We start from the raw sequence: 21,873 nt of genomic DNA, 5'->3' as shown, positions 1-21,873 counted from the left end.
ATAGGGCAGATGGCCAAACTTAGAGAAAGCTAAAGAAATGAGACATGGAATGGAATTGTACTAGGTTTTAATTTAACCATTTACCTTTAAAACTGGTTGCACATGTGCTTTTCACAACCAAATACTTACCTCTTCAGCTAGTGCCTTTTAAACACAGTCACTGGGCTTTAGTTTCTCGTTTTCATGAGATCTATTCATCTCCTCCTTGGTTTTCCAGGTTCCTTGTCTGTGGTGAAAATAGGAATATAAAATTATGATGCACCTACAGAATGACTTTGATCTTGCCCTGTGAGTCACTGCACTGTGGGCAATACCTTGATTTCTTACTGCAGAGCCAGCAGATGAGTCCCACTGTAATACCAACTAGGACGAGCCCTGCCACAACACCCCCTATGAGCTTTGCTTGGTCCTGATCTTCTGGAGATCCTGTAAACACAGCACCAAACAGCTTCAGCTTAAGATTATCATATGCCCACACATACGCTCACATGCACACACAAACAAGTTGAGCTGTGATAAAACTACATAATGTGTCTTCTTTAGCATATTCACAATGATTCTTGCACTACAGAGATCCTCTTTGCTCAAGCAATGCAATTTTATCAGCTAGGTCTACTGTTTTATGCAATGCTTATAATTCTGAGATTTGTTCACATTTACTTTAGTGACATGAAACAATCTGTTTAGATTGCAAGACGGCAATACTGGCAGTGCACAGTGGAATGTTGCATTTACATAACACCAAAGCACTAAAGCCTAAAGATGCATTATATATTAAGGGAATAATAAACAGAAAAGAATAGGCATCTCATAAAATAACCAGCAACACAGTGCAGTAGTTAGCACTGCAGCAGTTAGCACTGTTGCCTCATAGCATGTAGGCCCTGAATTCAAATCCTTCTGCCATAGCCAAAAGCGATGGGATAGTTAATTTGCTATTTTAAACTGGCCATAGGCATGAATGGTTGTCTCTCTTTCTGTGACTGACTGGACACCTGTTTACCTTTTGCCCTATGATAGATGTGACAAGGACCCCCTTGACCCTAAATTGGATGAGTTGGAAAAAGTGGATTAATATAGCAGTTTGATAAAGGATTCAGTCACTGCCCACCAGATAATTTCTGTTGTGTTACAGACGTGTAGCATAGCTGTTTTTTCTGCAGACTGACCTTTTTTTTTTTTCTTTTTTTTTTTATATTATATTCGCTTTATAAGTGTGGAATGTACATTATTTATCAGTTTAGGGTAACCTTACCTTTTTTTTTTAAACCTCTGGCAGTTCACCACTTACCTTTGTACCATTTCACAGTATTCTTTGGACTTGAACGACTTGAATTGCAATAAGTAACTAGAAAAATGGGGTTGTTCTAAAAATTGTGACCATAGCTTCACAGACAGTGTTACATCTAGTCAGTTTTTTTTTTTTTTTAGAGCAGGTCTCAATGGGTTAAATTAGCATTTATAAATTTAGTGTTTCATGTACATGTTTAAAACACATTCCTGATTCCTCATTCCTGGGCATGGTTCCCAGGCCCAGGCATAATCACAAAACCCACATTGAGCAGTTAAACTTGCAATTATGTATCATTTCTTATGTATTTTTTGTGAAATAAACATAATTTCAAGAAAGTCAAATTAAGTAATAGCACAGAAAATCAAAATCTCTTACCTCTTCCTTTCTTTTCCTCCTTAAAAACTGAAATGAAAAATGAATATATCAGAACTAAATTAAAGAAATTAAATTAAATAAAACAGACCAACACCATTTGTCTAAACACTCTTCTTAAAGCCAAACAAAATTCTGCACTGATGTAAACAGAGACTGGGCTGGCCAAATGTAGTCTCAGAATAGGAAATCAAAGATTTTTCCACTAATTGTAAGTTTTACATAAACACATTCTGTAGTAGTTTAAATCAGCAAATAACTACGGTTGATAACAGATCTAAATAACTTGTAGAAATTTAAATTTAAATAAAGAAATTGACCATACTCTCAAAGAAAGGAAAACATTAAAGTTTCACATTGAAGGACATGGGTAGTGCAAATAAAAATACAACTTTAAATATTTCATGCATAAGATAGATAACAAAATCATTGAATGTTTTGCAGCTGTATTAATATTTTCCAATCAATCATATTTGCTTTTGATTGTTAATCGAATATTTTATTGAATATATCTATTGACTTTTCAGGTCTTTTATTTCTTGTATGATATAGCTTCATAATTAAACAATAAGAACATTAAATCTGATGTCTTGTATTCATTACACAGGTATAGTTTGAAATACACTACTTTTGATTTAGAAGCACATCACACATCAGTAAGAGATCAGGACCAGCCTGAATTTTAGCTGGTATTGGATCATAAATGCTGCCTAATTAGGCTAGTACAGACTAATAGATTATCTTCAAGCAGCATTACAGTACTGGAATTTAAAAGATATTGAGAAGATGCCTGTTCAAACCTGTTTGACTTTAGTTATCTACTGCACAGAATTATCACACCTCTCTCACTCCTCACGTCTGTATAAAATAAAGCCAACCAACTAAGTAGTTCACAGCATCAACTTACCAGAGGAAACACTGATTGTCTCGGCATGTTGTCCCAGGCGGTTACTGACGTTGCAAGTGACAGTCAAGTTCTCCTTGGGGACTATGGTGATTTTATGAATCACTTTGCCATTGATGTAGGAGCTCTCCTCCTGAAAGCACACAGGACATACATTTTATTGGCTTAACTATTCTACAGGGTATTTTCTATGTTCTTTGTCAGTTGCATAATGGTGTCATGATGATAGTTCTCTTCCTTTCAATATATAATATCTCAAAATATCCTAGGATCCTCATGTCCTCATGCCACACGCTGGAAGAAGCGCCCAAGGAAACGGGGAAAGCTGGACTAGACCAGATGAGTACACTATTAGATGGATCCTGCCTGTTGCCCCTGGAGATCCCACGCCATTGGATAAGCTGGTCCACACTACGATTTAATAGTGTGTCAATTTTGTGTCGCGTTTTCCTAAGCAGCTTCGGTCCTCTGGATGTAGCATGTATCCCACAAATCTTCGCACCCTTGCCTGCGCTTCATACTTTAACGTCTGCACCCTTCCCGGCTCTATTAAATGCTAGCTCACTAGCAAACAAGATGTTTGTATTAAATGACTTCTTCAAGTCGCAGCAGCTGGATTTTCCATTTTTGACAGAAACTTGGCTTCTATGTGACAAGTCTGTTACTTTTTCTTCCTCCAGCTCATTCTTCAGCCTCCCTCAGACCTCAGGTAGTGGTGCTGGTTTAGCTACAGTGTTCAACACCCATTTTCGTAGCCATAAAGCAGTGCAGGATTATTCATTCTCAAGTTTCGAACTCCAGCTTTTTGAGCTACACCTGAACAGTCCTGTGCCTTTGCACAATTATAACCACTTTATCCAAGAGTTTTTAGATTTTATGACCGGAACTTTTCTTAAGTTGAACAGCACCTAAAAGACGAGCACCTAATGGTTTAATAGTATGTCAATTTTGTGTCACATTTCTTGATCCTGGGATAATTAACTTAAGCTGTGAAAGGACTTTCTGATATTTTAAATTAATTTTTAAGTGTACTAAAAATATTTTTGATATTCCTGGCCCTTATATCCAGAGATTAATTAACACATGCCTTGTTACAGGTTGTTCCCTATCATGTTTTAAAGAGGCTATAGATGAGCCCCTTTTTAAAAAACAGTCTGGACCCAACTGTTCTGGCTAACTACAGGCCAATTTCAAAGCACCCCTTTCTTTCAAAAGTTTTAGAGAAATAGGTCTACTCACAGTTGCAGGCACACCTTCATCTTAATGGGATCTCTGAAATTTTTCAATCTGGTTTTAGATTACTACACGGCACTGAGACAGCACTTTTAGGGGTTTTTAATGATATTCTATTAACTGTGGATTCTGGCAGCCCTGCTGCCCTCTTGTGGTTGGACCTGGCAGCAGCAGCCTTTGACACAGTTGACCATGATATCCTCCTATCACGGCTGAAATCATGTGTTGAACTTAAAGGATCTGTTCTTCAGTAGTTTCAGTCATACTTCTTTGGAAGGACCTTTTATGTGAGCATGGCTCAAAAATAGCCCCTCTTAATTATGGGTGAATTAAGGGTCAATTTTGGGTCCAGCCTTGTTTGACTGTGTATGTTGCCACTGGGGTCTATTTTTTCATAGTATAACCTTTTATTTCACTGTTTTGCAGATGACTTGAAGAGACTAATTGCCTTAAAGACGGTAAACAGTGGATGTCCTTAAATCTTTTAAAACTAAATGAAAACCAAACAGAAATGGTTATTTTTGACAATTCTGTTAGTAAATATATTGACAGTACTCTGGGCCCTTTATCTGCTCATTGTAAGACAAATGTTAAAAACCTTGATGTGTACTTTCACGGTTCCTTTAAACTGTGTAGGCAGTTGAGTGCAGTAGTCACTAGTCAAGTAGCTTTCCCCATCTCAGACAGCTAGCCAAGGTAAAGCCATACCTTCCAACTAATGTCTCTGAATGTGTTTTGACTACATGTTATCCACTTCAAGGTCTAAACTTAAATCTTGTAGCAACAGAGACTTCTCTGTGGCAGGTCCCAGACTCACAAACACTGGAAAATTTTAAATCTCTACTGAAGACACATTTTTATGGACTGGCTTCTAGCACATGTTACTTGAACATTTTTTTGTGTGCTTTAATAGCCTCAAGTCATTGTTGTTCTTAGTTGTTTTTATTATCTTATTGTATTATTCTTTCTATCTTATATTTTTATTGTATCATTGTCATGCATGTGCCTTATTTAGTTCCTTTTTAGTTTGTAAAGCACTTTGTGCAGCACAAGCTGTTGGAAATGTGCTATATAAATACATTTGACAGTAAACCCATCCTGCAAAATCATTCTGGTAGGAGTTCATACAAGCTATTTTTCTATTCCTTTTATCTTACAGTTGCATACACTGGAGCAGCCAGGGATCGACCCACCCTCTGATACCCTCCCCATTGTCTAACTGGACATGTGTTTAAGGTACTAAAACACAATGACAACACTTACCTTTATTGTGTTATTGATGCTCCACTGGAACTGGGGTTTTGGTACTCCTTCAGCTTCACAGGTTAGGACTGTGTCTTTGCCATCAGCAGCACGATATTTAGTAAGGCTGGTGATCCGAGGCTTTCCTGATACAAGCACATTATTTTTCTTTTTGACATTATTATCTTTGGCATCAGACCATGCAACATCATTGAATTTACAAAATATTACAACATACAGTTTTTTTTCAGACAGCCAAACTAAACATTGTTGAATTGTTGTGCCCTCGTAAATCTTACAGTGAAGGTGCATTGGGTATAAAGTTCAAGAGAATTTATGAAAGGAGCCTCAAGGTTATACGTTCAGTGACAATAACATCAACAGCAGATTGGGATCGAACCACCAACCCTCCAGTTAGTAGGTGACCTGCTCTACTACCTGAGCTACAGCGACCCCAGTATTGTGTATTAAAATATGAAGCCAAGTGGTCCTGCCAAGTATCAATGTGTGTGAAGACTGCATTCTTCCTCACCTTCTATGACTAGTTGAAAGCTCTGACGTCGTGTCAGACCAGTCAGTGAAACTTCACAGACGTAGTCTCCAGCATCGGCAAAGGTCAAATTACTAAACTCTGGTCTCTTCACCATCTTTCCATTCTGCAAAGCAGCATCACATACAGTCAATGTTTTAATAATCTGGACCTTTAACTCTAATGTAAATGAAACAGCAAAATATACATTTGCTTTTCACCAAATTTGGTAAAGTTTTACTTATTCAGCTTCCTTTGCATGTGGCCCTACCAAGGACAGGTAATAGATATGTAAATCAGATGATGTCAAATAGTTCTCTACTCTTTAGCCACTGCTCTTGTTCAAGGTCACAGGAATGTTAGCTTAAGTGGAAATTCAATATCATGAAGCTAACATGGAGTTTATACAGCCATATTACACAAAGACGCAGTTAGAAAAAGTCTTCTTTTCTTGCAAACAATTTCATTTATTTTAATATTTTAAATGCCTCTTTTCTGAAAAACAATGTATTGACACAGTCCTTACCTTTTTCCATAACTCTTTAGCATCACCTGAGGTACTCTTCTCTATCTTCACAGACAGGGTTTCCCCAACGTTCTTCACAACCTCTCCAGTGGGACTCAGACTCAGGTCCAGGTCTGGCAACATATACAACAGAAAAAAAAAAGAGTCAAGTAAGTTCAATTCTGTTTCTTTTTTAAATTTTATTTATTTACTGTTTATTTATTGTTTTATCACGCTAAAGCACATGTTATTCTTTAGTGTGATAGCACAGTGTTTCATTCATTTTGGCCGTTTTAGGTCAAAGGAAAAAACTGCCATTGATTCAGTGTGTTGGCTCTCACTGCGGTAAAGTGTCATTTTCTGTTCCTGTTACCTGTTTTCTGAAAACTTATAGATGACGTCTATTTCACAGTGTAATCATCCTGTGCTATACAAAGCACACTCTCTATTGATTCACCTTCTAATTATATTCACAGTATTCATTCACCGTGTCGCCATTTGCCAACTTTCTCTTAAGCACTTAAGCAGTTTAAAAGTTACAAAAAAAAGTAATAGCACACTTCACCAGAAGAAGCTGAACATTTTGGTATCAGAACTTTTTTTGTAGCACAAAGTATGTGGAAGTAGTTAAGTGCCAAAAATGTGCAGTAGGATAACAATCATTTGTTATCCTACTGCACATATCCTACTGCACATTAAGTGCCAAAAATGTGCAGTAGGATAACAATCATTTGTTATCCTACTGCACATATCCTACTGCACATTAAGTGCCAAAAATGTGCAGTAGGATAACAATCATTTGTTATCCTACTGCACATTTTTGGCACTTAACTACTTCCACATACTTTGTGCTACAAAAAAAGTTCTGATACCAAAATGTTCATCTTCTTCTGGTGAAGTGTGCTATTACTTTTTTTTGTAACTTTTAAACTTCTTATGATTTTTTTTAATCAAATCCTCTTCAAACCCACCCTACATTGAAACTTAACTACATCAGCATACTTTGAGCTAGAGAAAAACGCAAAACTTTTAATGGGCTCCAAGACCTTTAACTTTTCAGGTATTACTCGGTGTTTTGATATCTTTTACGGTTTTCAAACAGTAACAGTTTAAGTTTATGAAGAATTTGATTTTTCATTGAATGTTCCCACTACTGCATGTTGACATTACCAACTGTAAAGACTGAGGCTGGAGAATAGTCTGAAAAACTGTTCTCCTCTTTCATCCAGTGTCATCCTCACTGAGATAAGATTTATGGTTCTCTCTAAGAAATGTCACCGAAGCACAGCCTCCCCCATCCACCTTGCCCATAGAGGACGATGTTAAAACGGCACCTAAACTTCAGCTGTGGCTGTTTTTATACCTCAGTATAATAAACTCTATAAACATGAAAATTGAGAAAATTGTGTAGATTGGAAGTTGCTGCTGCTCAAGACACATCACATCACAAATCACTGCTCAGATGCCCAGAAACAGACGGTTGCCACATGAAAACTGTAGGTCCCAGTGACAAACTTTGATATCACAATGTCTGACAATTCTCTGCCGGGGGCTCAGCTTTTATCTCTTCTATGAGCACTATCATTGTTGTCAAAGACGTCTGATAAATCATTGACTAACAAATACAAATCGATCTGGCCACATCGTAGACAAATTGCTTATTACTGAACAGCAGATATACTGATCATAACATTCTGTCTACTGGCAGGTGACATGCATAACAGTGGCACCTGTTAGTGGGCGGGATATATTAGGGGGAAAGTGAACACTTCAAATTTGTGTTAGAAGCAGGAAAAATGGACAAGCATGAGGATTTGAGTGAGTTTGACAAAGGCCACAGTGTGATGTTAGACAACTAGGTCAAAGCATCTCCACAACGGTGTTCTTGATCTGCAAGGGTCTGTATCTATCAAAAGTGTTCCAAGAAAGGAATCGTGGTGAGCCAGCAACAGGGTCAAATGTGGCCAAGGTGTACCGATGCACGTGGGGAGCAAAGACTAATCCATGTAGCTTGTCCAGCAGACAAGCTACTATAGCCCAAACTGCTGAAAAACTTCATTCTGGTTCTAAACCAGTTAGGGTTATGTCCACCACCAAAAGCACCAACAATGGGCATGTGAGCATCAGAAATGGACAATGGAGCAAAGGAAGAAGGTGGCCAGATCTGATGATTCACATTTTCTTTTGCATCACATGGATGGCTGGGTGTGTGGGGTAATAATAGGATAATAATAATGATACAATAATAACACTAGAATAACATATTTATACTCATTCAGTGTAATTAAGCAGTGATGATGAAGTATGTCTGTAGATTAAGCTAATTTGTACCTCTGAATATTTTAAATTTATGGATATTATTTTAGCTGGAAACATATTTTAAAAAACACAACCCAAAAGCATCAGTAAATGCTCCTTGTTGCCTGCCAACTAGCTAGCCAGGCCAACATGAATTTTGCTCATGTATAGAAGGATGTTGTTTTATTCACGTCTGAGGTCCTTGCCCTTTGCCACTTTTGCTTACTCATTGTCAGAAATTTCCAGTTAGTTCTCCTGCTCCCTGCCTGATACTACACACTGTCTCCCTGCCATGCTGAGTTCTAAAAATTTAAATCTGATTACCATTATTCTGCTCGCATGACTTCATTTACCGTGAAAAAAAGTGCCTTGTTATAAACAGAAATTAAAAAATGTTCACTCCAGGTGGGAAAAATGATATTTTGTTTGTGCTGCCACAGTTATTTGTCCTTGGTCCTTGTTATGTTATAGTATGCTTTAGCTCTGGTTATGTCATAAGTACTCACAACTGACAACAATGTTCTGGGAGGCCTCCACTTTCTCGTTGTCAACCAGTGAGCATTTGTATTCACCCGTATCCTCTCTGTTGATGGCAGTTACAGTGCAGTTGTCCGAATTTTCAACCAGCATTTTCGTGCCCTGGTGAAGAGCAGGAGTTAAGAGAAATACCATTAGTTTAAAAAAAAACCAACAACAGAGAAAAAGACAAGAATAACTAGAAGTACCACATACACTCACGGGGCACTTCATTAGTTGGACCTCGACAGTATCAGGTTGGACCACAGAAAAGCCTTAATCATCATAAAGGAATGGCTATAGTGTGCAAAAATACTCAACTAGGCTGTGGCATTTGAAAGATGCTTAATTTGCTATTAAGGGGCCAAAAGTGTGCCAAGACAATATTCCCCTATTATGCCACCACAACTAGCCTGAACAGGTGATACTGTTCTGTTTCAAGGTTTGTTGTGTTGCACTTTCAGAAATGCTCTTTTGCATTGCACCTTGGTTACAATAAGTGGTTATTTGAGTTTCTGTTGCCTTCTATCAGCTTGAAGTATTCTGGCCATCCTCTAACCTGTGGTATCAACACAGAATTTTCACACAGACATTTGCTGCCATTTGTTGCTCACTGTATACTTTCTCTTTTTTAGACCATCCTCTGTAAATTCTAGAGATGGCTGTGTGGGAAAATTACAGTGCTGCTGAACTACTTAGACCAGCCTTTTTGGCACCATCAAATGCCAACATTCAAGGACACTTTTTAACCATCTTTCCTCCCCATGTTGACGCTCGGTTTAAACATGAGCAAGTCGTCTTGATCATAACTACATGCTTAAATACATTAGGTTGCTGCTGTAAAATTAGCTGATTAGTTATTAGTCTTAATAAGTAGCTGAACAGATGTGATAAAGTGGTCAGTGACTGCATATTAAGCATGCATTAAGTACAATGTATGTCAACCAGTCAAGCTGCAGTTTACATTTATGTCTGTCAAGATTTTTATAACACCAGTAAAAACTTTAAATTTGAATTTATCAGGTGGATAAATAATGTCGCATCATCAGTTATTAAATGTGGTCAAAAAACGATCTAACCAAAACTCCACCTGAGATCATCACAACGTTTTGGGAGGTCCTCTGACCACCAAAACCTGAAAATCTTGTGTTCTACGTGAACATAAGTGCCAAGTCTCTTTTGACCGTTTGGTGGACCAAGAAACATTTTTACTCATCTGCAAGATAAACAATGGGATCTGGCTCACCTTAATGTGAAAAAAGAAGGATCTAGGTGGAGGGTTGCCATCAGCAGTACACTTTAGTGTCACATTATCTCCTTCTATAATGGGCGGCTGTGACATAATCTGGAGAGTAACCTGCTCCGATGGATCTGTAAATATGAAATATTATTCAAAGACACCTTCAACTGATGAATAGATAACTGTCAAACTGGCTCAACTCATTTATCAGGCATAACATAAAATTATTATTATCATTATTATTATTATTATTATATGACTGATCAGTACTTCATCTACTGAGCGATAGGTATGAATTGAAAGCAATTCACAAATATAAAATTCTCCCATGATGTAGTCCCAGCAAGGACTTAATGATCCAACAGCCCCCTTCCATCTAATCTAACATTCCAGTAACAGAAAAGACAGGAGAGGTGAGAAATGCGGTAATTAGGATTAATCTGTGGCTAAACTGAAAGGAACTTGAACATGGCAGCACTGGTCAAACGTTTTAGAAAAACCAATTTTTTCCCATTTTTTTATTTTTATTATGCAGTTTAATGTCTCATTGCACTCTGAAATGAAAGCATAGTACAAACTAAAAAGCGAAAATTTCAGAAGAAATTTTAAGTGTGCCTATGCCGCTGCTAATCAGTGTAGTTTGCCATTCATACAGCTACAGAGAGCAAAACTCAGAAGAGCAGCCATTCTCCACCATGAACTATGGTAAAAACAAACACCGCTCGCGCCTCACAGATGACAGCTTACAGTTTTGGGTAAAGATAAAGTGACTTTGTACAGCCCGATTTGCAGACGCTGTGCACACAGGTTCATGAGCAGAAGTGCCATTGTACCACGGCAGACCCGACAATGTTTGCCTGAACACGCTTTGAAGCATTACGTTATGGGCCACTTTTCACACATGGTTGGTGTACCCACACAGCCGGCTGTAGCTTTTCAACTCACAGCCCAATACACACCCAAAAAACAGCCGAGAGAGCACAGACTACGCCCGAGAGGCGTGATTGCAGGTGCCGCTCAGGTGGGTCCACCTCCCCTGCAGCGGCACTGCAGACCACGCCCCGCCACACACATCAAACACGTAAAATAAATATTTATGCACTTTTGCATTCACTTTTTGTTTTTTGTTATTTTTACACAGTGTTCTGAATGATTAACAATGGTCTACAGCCAATCTTGTGTATTGTTATACAAACTTTGGTTGTAAGATTCAGATAACTATTTAGGGCTGGGCGATATGGCCTAAAATCCATATCGCGATATAATTTGAAGCACGTGCGGTAACGATGTATATCGCGATATATTCTTTTCTTCTGTATAACGTATTTTCCACACTATAAGGCACACTTAAAATCCTTTAATTTTCTCAAAAATCGAGAGTGTGCCTTATGTATGAATTCTGGTTGTGCTTACTGACCTCGAACCGATTTGGGCGTGCAGAAATCTGTTAAAAATGTTTTAGTACAACTTTGGTAAGCCGCACTGCTTGATGGATTGTCAGAGCATTACGGCTGCCGTAGTGAGGAGCTTCCTGGAGTAATCCGGGTAAAAACTCCGTCTTCTTCAGGTCCCAAAGTCAAATGAATACTGAGAGTTAAAAACGGTCTAAATTCTTTCATCTTTAATAAAATCATCAGCGTTGCCCGCTTTACCATGTGTAACAATTAAGTTTAACATACAGGCATCCATGAAAACAGAATTTATTAAATTTAACGGAGTTACAAGTTAACAGGAAGTTAGCTCGCTAGTTTCCATCTAAACATGACATACCATGTTCTGACTGAGAGATTTTTGAAACCAATTAAAACGTACAGCTCTGCTACCACTTCCAACATAAATGAAGACAGAAAACTAAACAGCAGTGACGTTTGCAGGGTTACTGAAGTTGGGCTAGCTGGTATATAATGTTGTGCTACGTGATTGCTAGCGACACAGCTATGTTAGCATAACATTAGCACAGTGAAGCTGGAGGATGAACGCCAACTTTTTTTTCCACTCGATAAAAGTTAACGTGAGGGATTCTGTATGGACAAATGCAATCGCATAACAGGATGCTATACACGGGCCAAACTTCAGTCAGGAGAACTGAGATTATTCATCCACAATACAAAGTTAGTTATTAATATACTGCAACAACATGGGAATAGAACAGCTGCGAGAGAATTCAACATTAATGAATCAATGGTAGGGAAGTGGAGGAAGCGCAGTGTTTGGCTTTCCCCATATTTCAAAAGTGTTTCATCTCTTTGCTATGACTGTCGCCCGGCATAATTTGCAGATGATAATGGTTGTAGCCGCTGCGATGCTTTCGACCAAAACAGGCGCAGCTTGATGACATCATCAACATGCGCTATCGCGATAGAGCGGTATAGTCAAAATCTCTATCGTTGGCCAAATTTATATCGTTTCTATCGTATATCGTTTATATCGCCCACCCCTATAACTATTTAACAAAAAGAAAATATTTTATATGAGAGTAAGAAAGAAAAGTATATCTTTGTGTCCCCCTTTCCCTGTTAATGCCCTACCTGGCCCCCTGGCAAAAGCTTTGCTAGAGCCGCCCCTGCACAGTTACCAGCTGTCAGCTACAAAAAAAAAAAAAGGAGCTTGGTGTTTATTTGTCTCTCAGAAACAGTTCATAACTTCCCTTCAACTCATTCATGTCACCTAAAGGGTAAACCTGTTTCTCCATCACCAGTTCAGCTCTGATGATTCAGTAAGGACATCTCCTGGATTTGGACCAGCCGCTTCTACAGCTGTGGCCCCAGCAAACATCAGCTGATACTAGAAATTAAAATCAAATAAATTCTAACAACAGCTGATCAAGCTTAAACGTGCTGCTGTTGTTTAGCGCGATTAACAAGAGCGAAAAGCCTATCGTTGATCAGTTTCACGATTGAAGTTGCAACAGGCCAGAGAATGACAGGGGAGGCTTCATAACGACAGAATAGATCGTAATATTTTCTCTGAATGTGGGACGATATCTGACCCAAATAGAGTGCAGTTCATAACTTCTTACCTGAAATTCAGTTCAACTCACGCTCCTGCCTGTTAGCAACCACCGGTCGATCGGCGGTCCCCTCGCCGCCTCATACGTGTCATTCGCGGCATGTCCTTTCTATCACACACCGGTGGATAGCTGCTCTCGGTTGTAGCTCCGCGTTAGCCAAGACCAAACAACTCAGTTATTTTTTCCACATCGACCAGCATCATCGGCCCATATAAACGAAAAATAAGTCCACCTAAGGCACAGACTGTTGGCGAGCGATCGGGTGATGGTCAGCAGTCTCACTGATGGCAAGCCCGGGTGCTCGAAGGGTAGCTAGCGGCGCTAGCTAGCGGCGCTAGCTAGTTAGCCGGCAACATTGTCAGATATAATATGGGATGTTTTGACAAAACGAGCAGATATTTGAAGTTTACACACCTACATTCTCGCCTGAAAATATCTTAAAAGTTCATTTTGTGACCTAGAAACACGAATAAAAGACGTTTAAAACGAAGAGGTGTCCGCCATTGTTGAACTCGGCAGAGGCGTGCTATGGATTATGGGATATTGAGTGTAAAAACAAGCATACAGATTTTCAGCCGTACTACTCCCGGTATACCACTAGAGAGAGCCAACCCACCACAAATAAAGTCTGTTTCTATGGAAATTGGCCTAAATTTGCACTAAAATCTAAATATTTCAAAAACTATAAAAGTCATAAACACCAAAAGTGTATACCATACTAGTCCAGCTCCAGCTGCACAAAATGATCTAACATATGTAACCCTATTGTCAAAACTGTTTGGCAGAGGAGCGCGGGAAAATTTTCACTAAAATATTAATATTTAAAAAACTATAATAGTCATAAACACCAAAAGTCATAGCACACCATTCCTGATCCAGCCGCACAAAATGAGGTAACATATATGAAGCTTGTCTCAAAACTGCGGGGCGAGATTCGCTGCAAAATTTCAGGCGGAAACTGAAGAATAATAATAACTAGAAAATTTGCATTTCCTGCGAAAATGCTGTGTGGATGCCTTAACGCTGAAGCTGTCTGCTGAAAAGCTGAAAAAGATGAAAAGTTGCAAAAAGTTGTATGGTGGTGAAAAAAAAAACATTGCCCTGAGCAGGATTCGAACCTGGCCCTCCTAATCTCAAGGCAGCCACTCATCTCACTGACCCAAAGTCATTCTCAAAAAGAAGAGGTGGAGAGACGGACAATTCTGCTGAAATGAGAAGAAGCTGCTGAGAATTGTGCTGATAAGAGGAGAAAAGGCTGAAAATTTCGCAGAAAAGAGGTGAATCAGCAGAATTTCTGCTGAAAAGAGGTAAAGAAGCAGAAAGTTGCGCTGAAAAGAGATGAATCAGGAGAATTTCTGCTGAAAAGTGTATTTTCTGAAAACAGCTGAGATTTGTGCTGATAAGAGGTGAAAAGGCTGAAAATTTTGCAGAAGAGGTGAATAAGCAGAATTTGGGCTGAAAAGAGGTGGAAATTCTGCTGAAAAGAGTTCAATCAGCAGAATTTCTGCAGAAAAGAGTTGTGCAGAACTCTTTTCAGAATTCTGCTTAAAAGATGTTTTTGCTGAAAATAGTTGAAAAAGCTGGTATTTGTGCTGAAAAGTGGTGAAAAAACTGAAAATTTTGCTGAAAAGGGGTGAAAAAGCTGAAATTGAGTTAAAAAAGTTTAACTGTTAACTGAAAAAAATTGTGCTGATAAGAGGAGAAAAGGCTGAAAATTTTGCAGAAAAGAGGTGAATCAGCAGAATTTTCTGCTGAAAAGAGGTAAAGAAGCAGAAAGTTGCGCTGAAAAGAGATGAATCAGCAGAATTTCTGCTCAAAAGTGTATTTTCTGAAAGCAGCTGAGATTTGTGCTGATAAGAGGTGAAAAGGCTGAAAATTTTGCAGAAGAGGTGAATAAGCAGAATTTGGGCTGAAAAGAAGTGCAAATTCTGCTGAAAAGAGTTCAATCAGCAGAATTTCTGCTGAAAAGAGTTATGCAGAACTCTTCTCAGAATTCTGCTGAAAAGAGATTTTTGCTGAAAACAGCTGAAAAAGCTGGGATTTGTGCTGAAAAAACGTGAAAAAAACTGAAAATTTTGCTGAAAAGGGGTGAAAAAGCTGAAATTTCAGTTAAACAGAGTTAAAAAGTTTAATTGTTAACTGAATGAAATGTTGCCACAAGCGGGATTTGAACCCAGGATTCCCAGTATGAGAACGGCTGCTCATCCCACTGAGCTAAAACACAGCTCAGCCCGGCGATCAGAAATAAGTGACCACATTTATAATGTGTTCCATTCATTTCAATGGGCAAAAATATTGCAAAAAATATTCAATATCTCAAAAAGTATAGAAGTTATGAGCACCAAAAGTCATAGCAGTCGTTAGCAGAAAGAGCAGAATTTTTTAGAGTTTGAACTGAGAAAATCGGCTGAAAACTGAGGGAGTAGTTAAGTGCCAAAGTACGGAGCAACTAGAAGAATAAAGATAAAGAACTAGAAAATTTGCATTTCCTGCGAAAATGCTGTGTGGATGCCTTAACGCTGAAGCTGTCTGCTGAAAAGCTGAAAAGTTCCAAAAAGTTGCATGGTGGTGGAAAAAAAAAAAGTCGCCCTAAGCAGGATTTGAACCTGGCCCTCCTAGTCCAAAGGCAGCTACTCATCTCACTGAGCCAAACGCATTCATACAAAGAAGAGGTGGAGAGACTGATAATGCTGCTGAAATTAGCAGAAGCTGCTGAGAATTGTGCTGATGAGAGGTGAAAAGTCTGACAATTTTGCAGAAAAGAGGTGAATCAGCAGAATTTCTGCTGAAAAGAATTTTTTTTTCTGAAAACAGCCGAAACAACCTGGAATTTGTGCTGAAAAGGGGTGAAAAAAATGAAAATTTTGCTAAAAAGTGGTGAGGAAGCTAAAGTTTACCAAATCAAAGTATTTGTGCCAAAACATAGTATTTCTGCCATATTGTGGTAATTGTGCCACAAAAGTTATTACATTAAAACATGAATACGGATTAAAGATGAAAGAAACTGGCAACAAATTCCTCCACTACAAACCAGTCTGATACCACTACTTTGCAGTGTTCACGTTTACTAAGGCACTACCCAAAAGGCGCCACAAGAGGGCACTCCAACACAAGAGATGACCTATGTACACTGATGCACTTAGTAACAGTCAGCCTCCTACTTTGCCACTACGTAATACAGCGGAAATACAGTAGCAGAAATACAATGTTTTTGCAGAAACACTGTAATTTCACTCAAATACTATGAAATAGCAGTAATACTATGATTTGGCAGAAATACTATGTTTCAGTACAAATACTATGACAAAGCAGAAATACTATGACTTAGAAGTAATACTATAACAAAAGGGATTCCTCAAAATACTATGAAATTGCAGTAATTCTATGATTTGGCAGAAATACTGTACTCCGTACAAATACAATGCTTTGGTAAAAATACTATATTTTGATTTTAACTCTATGATTTGAAAAAGATGAAAGCATTGAAAAAGGTGAAAAGGCTGAAATGAGCAGAAAAGAGATGAATCAGCAGAATTTCTGCAGAAAAGAGGCAAAGAAGCAGAACGTTGCGCTGAAAAGAGGTGAATGAGCAGAATTTCTGCTGAAAAGAGGCAAAGAAGCAGAACGTTGCGCTGAAAAGAGGTGAATGAGCAGAATTTCTGCTGAAAAGAGGCAGAATTTCTGCTGAAAAGAGGCAGAAGGTTCTGTATGTAGAAAAAGAAACACGATGAACCATGTGTGAAATAAATAAAGAAATGAAATGAAAGAACAACCTGATTCTGCTCAAATTCACCAATCAGAGCTACTGCCTCTGTCTGCTTCATTAGCCTGGGTACTTGTATGTATTTCGGTCTATATTAGAAAAGCTGCTAAAATGATAAAACTTTGCAGAATTATAATAAATGATCAATATAAATTACAGGTCTGTGATAGTGTTTAAATTTGTAATGAAAAAAAAATGTTGAAGCAAGGTGGGATTGAACCCACGAGCTTTGAGCTGCAGAGCCGTGTCATTACTGATTGCGCCACCTGGCAAGGGGGCGGGCGGCTGAAAAACAAATAGATCAGCAATCAGAAATAGATCGCAGTGAGAGGCGAAAAGCGCCGTTTTTTGGAGTTACAAAACGTCGTGTAACTCAAAAACTAGGAGGGCTAGCAGCATAATTCTTGTACTGGGTGAATCAGCGGACTTTGGTGTATTTTGACTGCGATTTTCATATCTCTTTGTACCTCCGTCGCGGAGATATGACGAGAGAAGAAACGGCTTCATTTTCAGAGTGTGAGAACTGAGAGGAGGACAGATTTCCACCCCTCAAACAAACGTAATTTATGGCTCAACGGTAAGATGAATGTAAAAACTGCTTCCACTGTGAGTGTCAGCAGTGTCTGAAGATATATTGGCACAAGCCTCATGTCCTAACTTTGCTTTGTTAAGGAGATATGGCGATTTCAAAATGCCTCCCGTTACAGAATTTGAGCTCTGAATTTCAAAACCTCCCCATAGACTTTGAATGGGAAGTAACCAGACTATGTGTCACTTCGAGGCAAATTGCGAAAAAACGGTAAATCTCACAATAAAGATAGTAACATTGTCTGAAAGCCAGCAAAAATACCTACGTTTTGATGTATAATTTGTGGAGGTTGAGTGGAAATTGAGCGAGTAGCAAGAAGTTGTTCAGACATGAAGAGAAAATTCAGAACAGACCAGCACACACTCTGAATTAATTGCATAGCAACCATAGCAACGCATGTATTTTCTGAAAAATCACAATTTTGCAACTGAAAACTTAAAGAGGTATAAAATGAAAACCGTAGAAGATCTGAAAAAGCTGAATCACACAGGAATAGCCCAATAATCTGAGAACATTTTAAAGTTTGAATGGAGTTTCTAGGTGAAAGTATGAGGAAGCAGTTAAGTTTCAAAACCAAGCAAGTTTTAGCAGAATTGTGGAAGTTTTCCATTCATTTCAATGGGACAAATTAAAGGAAAAAAGTGTAATATTTTAAAAAGTATAATAGTAATAAACACCAAAAGTCATAGCAGGAATTAGCAGAAAGAGCAGAACAGTTTAGAGTTTGAACGGAGAAAATCGGCTGAAAACTGAGGGAGTAGTTAAGTGCCGAAAAACGTACGGAAGCAACTAGATTATGGTGGAATAAAGAACTAGAAAATTTGCATTTCCTGCGAAAATGCTGTGTGGATGCCTTAACGCTGAAGCTGTCTGCTGAAAAGCTGAAAAGTTCCAAAAAGTTGCATGGTGGTGGAAAAAAAAAAGTCACCCTGAGCAGGATTTGAACCTGGCCCTCCTAGTCCAAAGGGAGCTACTGATCTCACTGAGCCAAACGTATTCACACAACGAAGAGGTGGAGAGACTGATAATGCTGCTGAAATTTGCAGAAGCTGCTGAGAATTGTGCTGATGAGAGGTGAAAAGGCTGAAAATTTTGCAGAAAAGAGGTGAATCAGCAGAGTTTCTGCTGAAAAGAGTTTTTTTTTCTGAAAACAGCCAGAAAACCTGGAATTTGTGCTGAAAAGGGGTGAAAAAAATGAAAATTTTGCTAAAAGGTGGTGAGGAAGCTAAAGTTTACCAAATCAAAGTATTTGTGCCAAAACATAGTATTTCTGCCATATTGTGGTAATTGTACCACAAAAGTTATTACATTAAAACATGAATACGGATTAAAGATGAAAGAAACTGGCAACAAATTCCTCCACTACAAACCAGTCTGATACCACTACTTTGCAGTGTTCACGTTTACTAAGGCACTACCCAAAAGGCGCCACAAGAGGGCCCTCCAACACAAGAGATGACCTATGTACACTGATGCACTTAGTAACAGCCAGCCTCCTACTTTGCCACTACGTAATACAGCGGAAATACAGTAGCAGAAATACAATGTTTTTGCAGAAACACTGTAATTTCACTCAAATACTATGAAATAGCAGTAATACTATGATTTGGCAGAAATACTATGTTTCAGTACAAATACTATGACAAAGCAGAAATACTATGACTTAGAAGTAATACTATAACAAAAGGGATTCCTCAAAATACTATGAAATTGCAGTAATTCTATGATTTGGCAGAAATACTGTACTCCATACAAATACAATGCTTTGGTAAAAATACTATATTTTGATTTTAACTCTATGATTTGAAAAAGATGAAAGCATTGAAAAAGGTGAAAAGGCTGAAATGAGCAGAAAAGAGATGAATCAGCAGAATTTCTGCAGAAAAGAGGCAAAGAAGCAGAATGTTGCGCTGAAAAGAGGTGAATGAGCAGAATTTCTGCAGAAAAGAGGCAAAGAAGCAGAACGTTGCGCTGAAAAGAGGTGAATGAGCAGAATTTCTGCTGAAAAGAGGCAGAATTTCTGCTGAAAAGAGGCAGAAGGTTCTGTATGTAGAAAAAGACACACGATGAACCATGTGTGAAATAAATAAAGAAATGAAATGAAAGAACAACCTGATTCTGCTCAAATTCACCAATCAGAGCTACTGCCTCTGTCTGCTTCATTAGGCTGGGTACTTGTATGTATTTCGGTCCATATTAGAAAAGCTGCTAAAATGATAAAACTTTGCAGAATTGTAATAAATGATCAATATAAATTACAGGTCTGTGATAGTGTTTAAATTTGTAATGAAAAAAAATGTTGAAGCAAGGTGGGATCGAACCCACGACCTTTGAGCTGCAGAGCCGTGTCATTACTGATTGCGCCACCTGGCAAGGGGGCGGGCGGCTGAAAAACAAATAGATCAGCAATCAGAAATAGATCGCGGTGAGAGGCGAAAAGCGCCGTTTTTTGGAGTTACAAAACGTCATGTAACTCAAAAACTAGGAGGGCTAGCAGAATAATTCTTGTACTGGGTGAATCAGCGGACTTTGGTGTATTTTGACTGCGATTTTTATAGCTCTTTGTACCTCCGTCGCGGAGATATGACGAGAGAAGAAACGGCTTCATTTCCAGAGTTTGAAGACTGAGAGAAGGACAGATTTCCACCCCTCAAACAAACGTAATTCATTGCTCAACGGTAAGATAATTGTAAAAACTGATTCCACTGTGAGTGTCAGCAGTGTCTGAAGATATATTGGCACAAGCCTCATGTCCTAACTTTGCTTTGTTCAAGAGATATGGCGATTTTAAAATGCCTCCTGTTACAGAATTTCAGCTCTGAATTTCAAAACCTCCCTATAGAGTTTGAATGGGGAGTTACCTGAGCATGTGTCACTTCGAGGTGAATTGCGAAAAAACGGTAAATCTCACAATAAAGACAGTAACATTGTCTGAAAGCCAGCAAAAATACCTACGTTTTGATGTATAATTTGTGGGGGTTGAGTGGAAATTGAGCGAGTAGCAAGAAGTTGTTCGGACATGAAGAGAAAATTCAGAACAGACCAGCACTCACTCTGAGTTAATTGCATAGCAACCATAGCAACGCATGTATTTTCTGAAAAATCACAATTTTGCAACTGAAAACTTAAAGACAGATAAGATTTAAACGGTAGAAGATCTGAAAAAGCTGAATCACACAGGAATAGCCCAATAATCTGAGAACATTTTAAAGTTTGAATGGAGTTTCTAGGTGAAAGTATGAGGAAGCAGTTAAGTTTCAAAACCAAGCAAGTTTTAGCAGAATTGTGGAAGTTTTCCATTCATTTCAATGGGACAAATTAAAGGAAAAAAGTGAAATATTTTAAAAAGTATAATAGTAATAAACACCAAAAGTCATAGCTGGAATTAGCAGAAAGAGCAGAACAGTTTAGAGTTTGAACTGAGAAAATCGGCTGAAAACTGAGGGAGTAGTTAAGTGCCGAAAAACGTACGGAAGCAACCAGAATAATAAAGAACTAGAAAAAATTGCATTTCCTGCGAAAATGCTGTGTGGATGCCTTAACGCTGAAGCTGTCTGCTGAAAATAGCTGAAAAACATGAAAAGTTGCAAAAAATTGTATGGCGGTGAATAGCTGAAAATACTGCTGAAAACAGGTGAAGAAGCACCATTTTTTGCTGAAAAGTGGTGAAAAGCCAAATGTTCTACTAAAAAGGGGTAAAGACGGAGAAATTTTTGCTGAAAAGTGGTAAAAAGAAATTTTGCTATGAGCAGGATTTGAACCTGGCCTTCTTGGTCTCAAGGCAGCTACTCATCTCACTGAGTCAGAACATTGTCGCTAATATGGGATGTTTTGACAAAACGAGCAGATATTTGAAGTTTACACACCTATATTCTCGCCTGAAAATATCTTAAAAGTTTATTTTGTGACCTAGAAACAGTATTAAGAGGAAAATAAAAACTAAGTGATGGCCGCCATTGTTTGACTCGGCAGAGGCGTGCTATGAATTGTGGGATATTGAGTTTTCCACCAAGCATTACCGTAACTTTTGAATGATTTGCGCAACCTTAAAAATTCCAATGGCTCCTGAAAGCAGCGACGCTGTGCGCACCGTTGATATTGTCATCATTACGGTAATCCAAATAAGGGTAGACAGGCCGTACTACTCCCGGCATACCACTAGAGAGAGCCAACACACCACAAATGAAGTTTGAAATTTGTATCAGTGGGACCAAAAGATGGCGCCAACACACCACAAATAAAGTCTGTTTCTATGGCGCCAAAAGAAGAATCTTTCTAAATTTGCACTAAAATATTAATATTTAAAAAACTATAAAAGTCATAAACACCAAAAGTGTATACCATACTAGTCCAGCTCCAGCCGCACAAAATGATCTAA

At 38.4% G+C, this 21,873-nt stretch overlaps 1 protein-coding gene across 2 annotated transcripts in view; it reads right to left on the bottom strand.

Moving 5' to 3' along the window:
* alcama (activated leukocyte cell adhesion molecule a) overlaps positions 1-21,873 on the bottom strand; it is a 78,770-nt gene that overhangs the window by 5,706 nt on the left and 51,191 nt on the right. Inside the window, exons 7-15 of one of the 2 annotated variants that reach the window (XM_063487878.1) lie at positions 10,140-10,264; positions 8,884-9,016; positions 6,101-6,213; positions 5,578-5,701; positions 5,067-5,191; positions 2,574-2,703; positions 1,670-1,696; positions 315-426; positions 130-226 (exon numbers count right to left, since the gene is read on the bottom strand). In XM_063487878.1, coding sequence (XP_063343948.1) covers positions 148-226; positions 315-426; positions 1,670-1,696; positions 2,574-2,703; positions 5,067-5,191; positions 5,578-5,701; positions 6,101-6,213; positions 8,884-9,016; positions 10,140-10,264 — 968 coding nt within the window. In that variant the 3' untranslated portion in view covers positions 130-147. The remainder of the gene's footprint in view (positions 1-129; positions 227-314; positions 427-1,669; positions 1,697-2,573; positions 2,704-5,066; positions 5,192-5,577; positions 5,702-6,100; positions 6,214-8,883; positions 9,017-10,139; positions 10,265-21,873) is intronic. The other variant, XM_063487879.1, reaches the window with a different exon arrangement.

This window comes from Pelmatolapia mariae, linkage group LG10_11 (genome assembly GCF_036321145.2).
Source record: "Pelmatolapia mariae isolate MD_Pm_ZW linkage group LG10_11, Pm_UMD_F_2, whole genome shotgun sequence".
Classification (NCBI taxonomy): domain Eukaryota; kingdom Metazoa; phylum Chordata; class Actinopteri; order Cichliformes; family Cichlidae; genus Pelmatolapia; species Pelmatolapia mariae.
Note: the sequence above shows the minus strand (reverse complement) of the source record. Positions and strands in the feature narration are given on the sequence as shown.